Raw genomic sequence first — 8,869 nt, 5'->3', positions numbered from 1 at the left:
GGTTGTTTGTAGCTGGGTGCAGTGGCCTGTAATCCCAGCCACGTGGGAGGCTGAGGCAGGAGGATTGCAAGTTGCAGGCCAACCTGGGCAACTTAGTAAGACCCTGTCTCAAAATAAAAGATAAAAAAAAGCTGGGGATGTGACTCCATGGTAGAGTGGCCCTGGGTTCAATCCCCAGTACTCACACTCACAAATCATAAATTGATTTTATAATTAAGAAAGAAGAATAAACACAAATGAAGCAGTTGGCCCAGTCCAGAGCAGCAGCAATCAGTGACTCTTATGATTATACAGGGATCTGTTTTAAGCCAACATCTACACCTGCTATGAGGCCAAATAAGTCCTTCAGAGGTTGTGAGAGCCTGGAACGATGAGCCCCACACTCGGCCTCCTGCAACAGACAAGAGGATCCTGCCAGGAGATGGCAGCCAGTACTGCTGAGACCCAGCCCCTGGCCACCACAACCTGCAGGGGGTGAACAGGGCTTCTGCATGTGGCCATGTCTGTGAGGGAATGGCTCTCTGCTTTGGCATCACTTGGAAGGATGGACACCTACCTGTTACCATTTGCCCACAGGGCATCAGAGCCACCAAGGTGAGTGGGCAGATGCAGGGAGGTGTCCTTCTAGGAGCATGACACTTGTGTGGCCCCTGCATGCCTCTGGGACCAGCATACCTCTGACATCATCTTCTTTCTGGGGTGACTCAGTCCTCTCTCTCTCTCAAGTGGAAGTCACATTCATGCTGTTGCAGTGCCAGTGACGTCTCCATAGCAACATTCACACGGATGTCATAGAACATAAGGTGCTTGAGCTAGAAGGGCCTTCTGAGATCAGCTTTGCCTGCCCCCACACTTCACAGAATGGGGAGCAGGCTCAGAGGGAGGATACCACGTGCCAAGGTCACACAGCAAGCCAGGGGCCCAGGTGCGGGGGGTGGGGGGGCTGCTCTTCGGGTACTGTTCCACAGGACTGTCTTTTGGGGAAGTGCTCTAGGGGAACAAGGTTTGGGGACTATGCTACTATTCCTGCTTGCTACAGGACTCTGAAGTTCAGTCTGTCTGCTGCTCAGTCAGAGAGCTGTCCCTTTAGTACCTGGGGAGGGGTAGGAACAGGCAGTAAGGTGTCTATCCTCAGGAAACTCACAGGTTAAGTGCAGAGGCAGTGCAGCCCCCAGGCAACCACTGCAGAGCATCTGGGGAGCAAGAAGTACAGGCAGAAGGAGCCAGGGAAGAACAGCCCCCAGCAGAGCCTGGAAAGTCAAGGAGATGCTCATTCCTGCTGGTGCCTCTTCTCCCAGCACAAGGGTCAGCCAGAGGACCTAGCTCTGTGGGTAGGCGGAAAGCAGGGGTGAAGCTGGAGGGCTTGGAAAATGGGGCCACTAAGAAAAATTGCCTGGACCCAGACCAGGAGTCCCAGGAGGTTGTCATGGATGGCGATTCATGACACTTGTTATTCTAGGACAAGGTGCTCAGACACACAGAAAGACAAGTCAGAGGGCACAGTGTGGGAGCTGGCAGTCGTTATGAGGTGACTAGGAGTCTGAGTTATCAGGGTGGCAGGAGTGAGGATCCAGGAGTGAGGCCTCAGGAAGTTAGAACATGGACATGGGAAAGGTGGATGTTGATACCCTTTCCAGGGACACATGGTCCTCACTTCCCCCCTGTAGCTCAGCTCCAGACCCTGCCTCAGGGGCTCATCCTGGCCTGCAGGGCTCTTCTCTCCACTTCTGAAGATCCTGGGGATCTGGACTTCTCCAGGTCTGGCCAAGGCCACCCCACCCTCCCTACCTTTCCCATGAAGATGGCCCCTTCTCTTACTTGTGATGGCAGTCTACTCTAGTTATTTATGTATTTATTTTTGGCACTGGGGATTGAACCCAGGGACTCTTTATCATTGAGCTAAACCCCAGACCTTTTTATTTTGAAACAGGGTCTTACTAAGTTGCTGAGGCTGGCCTCCGATTTGCAATCCTGCCTCAGCCTCCCAAGCTGCTGGAATTACAGGTGTGCATCACTGCTCCTGGGTTGCTCTAGTTATTTGTTGCTGCATAAAAAATATCCCTCCAATAATCTGCAGGATGGGAAGACTCATCTCTTCTGTGTATGATGTCCTCTGAGGTTGGGGCATCTACCACCAAGCTGGCTTCTTCATTTACACAATGAGCAAATGAGTCCCTTTTCACTGGGTTTCTCAGCCGAGTTAATTGGGCTTTCTCCCAGCAGGGCATCCAGGTTCACAAAATGGCTATTCCAGGAGAGAAGAAGCTTTGGGTCCAGAGTCATTCTGCTATGTCTATTGGGCAAAGCAGTCACAACTCTTGCCCAGGTTTTAGGGCAAGGGACTTAGACCCTCTCCCTCATTGTGAAATACCAAAGGAACTGTCATCTCTAATTGACCCCAGCAGGCTGTCTCTACCTCATGGACTCTGTCATCCTTTCTCACCTCCAGACATGCAGACCTATATCTCCTGGAGTCCTCTCTGCCCTAGCACCTCTCCCTTGGGCCACTGCAATCCTCCTCAAAACCATCTTCCTGCCTGCAGGCTCCACCATCCATCCCCTCTGCCACTCTCCCCATTCCTGTAGCAGAGTGTTCTGTCTCTGTTGCTGTGCTCAAGAACTATGCATGGCTCTCTACTTCCCTTTGAACAATTTCCAAGCTCCTAGGCATAACTTTAAAATTTCGCTTACAATCTGGCCTCTCTTACCTTACCAATGTCCATCTACTGGCATTCAACCTGAGCATATGCACTCCCTCCTCCTGGTGAGTTTAATCTGTCCTCTCTCCACTTGAATATCTGCTCCACCTTCAAAAGCCAGTGCAAATTCCCTCTCCTCAAAGCCTTGCTCTTACTACATGATCACACCGGTCTTTCTCTCATTGCACACTGATACACATCCTGCCTTAAGTTCTTGTTAGCAATGAGATGTCCTCCTGAAGTTAGACCCCTGTTTCTAATTCACATTTATTTTACCAGTTTAATAACTACTTATTGAAACGAAGAGCCAGCTGCCAGAGATATGGCAGTGACCAAGACAGGCTGTTTCCTATGCCCAGAGAGCTTACATTCCAGAAAGGAAAACAGATGGCAAACAGAAGAGTCAAGAGACATAATGATCAAAGATTAGAAGGAGTGCTGAGAGGCATGAGAGTGGGACTCTGATGCAGGTACCTAGAGCTCCCATCTCTCAAGACAAACCAGCAACTTAGATTTTTACATAAACTCTCCTGATTTCCTCTCCTGCTTAAAGCTCCCTTCCTCTGCTGGCCTCCCACTTTCTCTGGCTTGCCTGCCTCCTTCCCTCTCCGCAGGTGCCCGCCCCGTCAGCACTGTTCCACCCCCGGATGCCCTACTTGCAGGCCCGCTCCCAGAGCATCCAAACTCCTGTGGTTCCCATGCCCTGGGCATGCTCTGGGTAGTAGCTGGAAGGAAGAGTTAGGATGCACCACCTAAAACGCTGAGGCCAGTGGGCTTTGGCTGTTGAAGTCCCCAGCTGAGATCCTAGGCCAATCATCCTGAAGTTGGTCTTTTAGGGGTGGGACACCTGGAGTTCAATACTTTCACTCTAGGCCCACTTCGTAGATCTCTGGGCATTGGAGGGTGGGGGGCAGAAGAGGGAGACAAGGAAAGGAGACCTGGGGACCTCTAATAGTGCTTCTCTGGGTTTGCTCCCCAGCTGAAAGGTCCCTCAGGGGTGAATCTAGGCCAACTCTGTTGTGGGATTTTTTTATACTCTCTGGAGTCAGAGTTCCTAATAGCAAATCCTGGTTCTGTTACTTTCTAGGTGACTTTGGACAGCTCCCCTTGCTCTTCTGGGCCTTGGTTTCCCCATTTGTACCTTGGGGACCATAGCAGCTCCCATCTCACATACAGTTTTGAAGATGTCACATACCTGGCACATACATGATAGCACTCAGTGCTGGGCTGCTTTCCAGGCCTCTGTTGAACAGGTCATTACTAGGCCTTCTCAAGGAATTGCTGCTGGAGAGCATCCCGCCATCTGTATCTTGCCAGACCTCTGAGTTCCAGCTCCCAGAAGCAGCTCATTATTTGTGCTCTGGGCACTGCCAACTAGGAGGGCTCAGGCCTCTAAAGGACCTGGGATCCCAGTGACAGCTGCCATGCCTTGGGTCACAGCCAGGAATACCTCCAGCTTTCAGAGGAGTACTAATAAGCACCTCATCTCAGGGGGACCTCTGCACCCACTATCACCCTCCCTCCAGCTTTGCCTGCCTAAGACTCATTCTTGAGGCCAGAACACCATGGTGGGAATCCTGAGACAGAGCTCCAGTCAGCTTAAGTGGGAAGAAGGTGTCAGGCCCTTGAGATGGGTGTGCCAGGGCCCAGCTTGGGGTTTGGAGAATCAGCACTGGTCTCCTTTGGGCCAGAACCTTGAATGGGAAGGCCAAGGGGCCAGCCACACCTGGGGGAGGGGCCTCCCTCCTCCCAGACTCAAAGGCAGATCCCCTTGGGAGGGACCCTCAAAGGGCTTTCTGCTGGTGTGACAAAGACTTCCCCGGACCAGATTACCAGGATTCAGCCCAGGAGGCAAAGGTTGTGGCACAGTGCCAACTCAGCTGTGCGCACTATGTCCTGCCTCTGATAACCAGCTGTCAGCTGAGCCCTGAGTGCTCCGGTACAGCCAGGTTTGTTTGCTAAGCTTGAGTGTTGGAGCTTCCTGGACCCGCCTGCCCTGGAAGGGACAGAGCAAGGAGGAGCAACGGGCCAGGTGGCAGGCATCTATGGCTGAGAAAGGACAGAATCCCAGGGTGTCAACCCTCTGCCCCCAGCACCTTTCTTTCAGGACTCCTCCCTAGTCCCAGGACCTAAGACAGGTCCAGTGAGTAGGTCACTGGGCTGGAGCAGTTGAGGATGGAATGGCGAATAGCGCACAGCGGGGACATAGGATCCCAGTGCTCCCTCACCTGGGCTCCACATCAGCATCCAGATACCAAGGCGCCCGCGAAGTTGGGTCTCTGGGTCTGAGGTGCAGGACCCAGCAGGGGCTCACCGGCAGCTCACGCCTAGGGTTGTGTCAGGGTCTCTTGACCCCGCCCCTGGAGCGGTGGTCTCATTTGCATGGCCCCGCCCCAGCAGGCCATTGGCGGCAGCAGCCGGAGGCCGGGCCTGAGTGGCTGCGAGGCCTGTGGGACGGCGGGGCGGGGCGGGCGACAGGCGCCTGGGATGATGCCGCCACCGCCACCGCCGCTGCCGCCGCGGGACGGGTTCGGGTCTGGGTCGGACTCAGCCGGTGTGGGGAGCGGGACCGCCCCGGTCGTGGCGGCCACTGCGGGAGCGCACTGAACGGTCGCCTGTCATGTCCAGGAAGAAGACCCCCAAGTGCAAGGGGGGCAGCGTGCCTGCTGCCTCCGCTCTGCCTGCTGCCAACGGGCCCCCGCAGTTCGGTCGGCCCTCGCTTGGCGGCGGTGGCGACTTCTACGACGTCGCCTTCAAGGTGAGCTAGACACCCTCCCCCAAGCGAGTGCAGCAGGTGGCCTCGGATCACAGCCAAGCAGGGAGGGGTCCAGGGTTGGGGGTGCAAGGTCCCGCAGATCCTCCCAGCTGAGCTGGGTGAGTGGCACCCCCCAGTTGGCACAGCAGCCCTGAGCATCGCGCACGCACACATCTGTCAGGCCAGGGTTTGGGGTTCTGAGCAGCTGGCAGGGCCTGCCCAGCCCGCTAGGTGAAGAGAGCCCTTAAGGTGCCCCTCCCCAATCCGAGCCCCCACCTGGGTTCAGTTTCATTTCCCATATGCTGCCTTCCCTCACCCCCAGTGACTCGGGTCTCCTTTTTCTGGAAGGGAGGAGATTAGGAAGACCTTTGCCAGCTGGGTGGGGAGACTGAGGCCTCCCCCAAACCAAGGCAGAAGGTGCATAAAATTTGGTGGAGGTAGGCCCCACCAAAACGGGTAGGACCATCTTTGGGTTTTGGAGCATTTGGCAGCAGGCTGGGTGGGGGAGGGAGAGGGCCTGATTCTTCTCCCTATCCACAGACCTGGCCCAGGACCCTCCTCAGTTCAGGATCTAATCTTGGTTTGGCAAATCCCTCTTGAGCTTTGCTGCTGGGATTCCTGTCCTTGTTGGGGTTAGAAGCCCTGCCTCTGAGTCCCCACAGATCTCTCAGAAGGTCCAGCTGCCACCACCCAGGCTCTTGCTCCCTCTCAGATCAAGTATGGTGCCCATGGTGGAAGGGTGGGTAGGATTCTGAATGGAATACTGTCTTCACACTGCCACTGACTGAGATGGGCACTATTCAGAGGGAGAGAGGGGACTGAAACCACCACCAGAGGCAGAAGCTGGAGGTGCAGGCCAGGCCAATGGGGACCATAGCTGCTGCCTCTCCCCAGCCCATGCTGAACCTGCAAGCCTAGAATACCCCTCTCCTTTCCTCTCCCTCACTGCAACCCCTCTCTGGCCAGGTCAGCTCAGAGCAGACCAGAAGTCCCCTCTGGGTGGACCGACATGCCTCCCCCAAGGCCTGACACGTTGGACCCTCCTGCCTGCTGTAGGTTATGCTGGTGGGAGACTCAGGCGTGGGGAAGACCTGTCTGCTTGTACGCTTCAAGGATGGTGCTTTCCTGGCAGGCACCTTCATCTCCACTGTGGGCATAGACTTCCGGGTGAGTGGTGACTGATGCTTTGCCAACTGGGAGGGCTCAGGCCTCTAAGGAACCCAGGATCCCAGTGACAGCCCTGGTTCCCCCACATCAGCTGAGTTCTCCCAGAACCAGCAGGCAGTTGGTTCTGTCTTCTCCATGCTATCCAGGGGCTTAGGAGGTGGCATTCCCAGTGAGGATGGTTGTGACCAAGATGCCTTAGCCACCAAGCATCCAATGCCTGAAGAAGTGTTTGCAACCAATTGAAGCAGAGACAGTTCCCCTGTGCCAGAGGCTGACACTGCCCTGGTGCCATATCCTGTGCCCCATGGTGGCAGCAGTGGGAAGGAACTTGATCCATGTCCCTCAGGAGTCAGTGTTGCCGCCCCACTGTACATGAGGGTGCCCAAGGATATGAGAGGTGCTGGGCACTTGCCCAGGCCCTGCAAGTTAGGTGACTGTGGTGCAGCCTGGGAAGTGTTCACAGGGCTTGTTTAGGGGAGAAGCTCCTGCCTTTGGGTATGAGAATCTTCCAACATCCCAAGCAGGGATCTGTGGGTTCCAGCATTACAGCCCCCACCTCTGCCCACCAGTCAGAATCCCACGTGCTGAGGTGCTGGCTTGTTCTTGACAAATCCTGAATTTGCATTTTTCTCACCCTTTAATTAGACCTACTTAGCAAGAGGCTGAGAGGGAGGCCCATTATGGGGGCAGGAAAGGGGGCTTCCTCTAGTGTGGAGAGTTGTGTTCTACCCAGATTGTGTGGGAGTGAAGGGCTGAGGTGCTAAAAGGGGTAGACACTGCTGTGGGCAGGTGGTCCTTTGCCCATCCTGGCCTCCCTCCCCCTCCACTCTTGCCTCTGAGGCAGTGAGGGAAGTGAGGCCATTTGGTTGGTGTCCCTGTTCAGGGTGCCAGGGAAGGCTAGGTATTCTCCTCAGCACAGCAGATGGCCAAGCCTGGTTCCCCGGAGACCCAGAAGCACCCTGACAGCAGGGAGGAAGTGGTACCAGTTCCAGCTACCCAGGGACTCAGCTTGTGGTTAGCCCTCTTCTTGGCCTGGGGTGGGGCCACTTGTATCCTCATGTCCTGAACTGGGAAGGCCCAGCTGGGGAGCACTGACAGCCATACACACACTGGTACCTACTGTATACCAGACACAGTTCTGGGCTCTGTGGTTACAGCATTGGGCCAAACAGGAAGAGCTAGAGTCCCAGCGTGGAAAAAAAAAATTTTTTTTTTTCCTTTTTCAGTACTAGGGATTCAACCCACCACTGAGCTGTATCACCAATACCAGCCCTTTTTAAGTTTTATTTTGAAGCCAGGTATTGTGGCACATACCTATAATCCCATCAACTCAAAGGCTGAGACAGGAGGATCAAAAGTTTGAGGCAACTCAGTGAGACCCTGTCTCAAAATAAAATAGGGTTGAGGATGTAGCCCAATGGTAGAGCACTCCTGGGTTTAATCCTTAGTACTCACTTGCACACACAGGGTCTCATTGAGCTGCCCAGTTTGGATTAGAACTTTCAATCCTCCTGCCTCAGTCTTCTGAGTATCTGATTACAAGATCATGCCCAGTTGGGAGAGGCTTAAAAACAAACAAAACTAATTCTTTATCTGGGCCGAACATGGTTCTCAGTGCACATATAGAACAGCTCATTAAGTTATAGGAGCAACTATGAGACGGGCACCCTGCCTATCTCCATCCGCAGATAGGAAAACTGAGGCACAATAACAGGCTTGGGATCACACCACAGATGACTTCAGATACATCAGTATGAGTGGCTCTAAGCAAAAGCAGGGTGTCCAGAGCACTCTTCAGAGAGCAGTGGACAGGCTGCATTTGCAAATGGTTCAGGGAAATCTATGCAGACCTCAGGAGGGTGGCAGCTAAGGATGGGCTATGAGAGGGGAAGAGGGAACAATGGGATCCCTCTTGGGGCTGAGGCAGGGGCCTTCCAGGGCAGTGGAGGTGGTAGGCAAAGAGAAACTTGACCTAAAATTGGACACAGCTGGCCATGGATGGTGGCAACCAGCAAGCTCATCAGGGCAGCCATCTGAACAGGAGGTGGGGGGCTCTGCCAGGAGGAGGCAGGAAGCACATGGACCTAAACATGGCCTTTAGGAAAAGTATCAGGAGATGGTGTGGGGGTGGGCAAGGCTCAAGAATGACTTAAGGACTTAGCAAGGGGCAGGACAGGGGAACTTTATCCTCCCCAATAGTGAACCTGGGCTCAGCCTTGGCTTGCACTGCCCACCCCCACCCCCACTC

General features: G+C 54.4%; 1 protein-coding gene across 5 annotated transcripts in view; it reads left to right on the top strand.

Moving 5' to 3' along the window:
* Positions 1-5,137: 5,137 nt before the first annotated feature.
* Rab26 (RAB26, member RAS oncogene family) overlaps positions 5,138-8,869 on the top strand; it is a 6,119-nt gene continuing 2,387 nt past the window's right edge. For 2 of the 5 annotated variants that reach the window (XM_048789358.1, XM_015490906.2), the window contains exons 1-2: positions 5,139-5,457; positions 6,511-6,621. In XM_048789358.1, the coding sequence (XP_048645315.1) occupies positions 5,320-5,457; positions 6,511-6,621 (249 nt within the window). In that variant the 5' untranslated portion in view covers positions 5,139-5,319. Of the gene's footprint in view, positions 5,458-6,420; positions 6,622-8,869 lie in introns of all 5 variants that reach the window. The other 3 variants (XM_048789359.1, XM_015490905.2, XM_048789360.1) reach the window with 3 other exon arrangements.

This window comes from Marmota marmota, unplaced genomic scaffold (genome assembly GCF_001458135.2).
Source record: "Marmota marmota marmota unplaced genomic scaffold, marMar, whole genome shotgun sequence".
NCBI classification, from domain to species: domain Eukaryota; kingdom Metazoa; phylum Chordata; class Mammalia; order Rodentia; family Sciuridae; genus Marmota; species Marmota marmota.
This window is presented reverse-complemented; position numbering and strand designations above follow the sequence as displayed.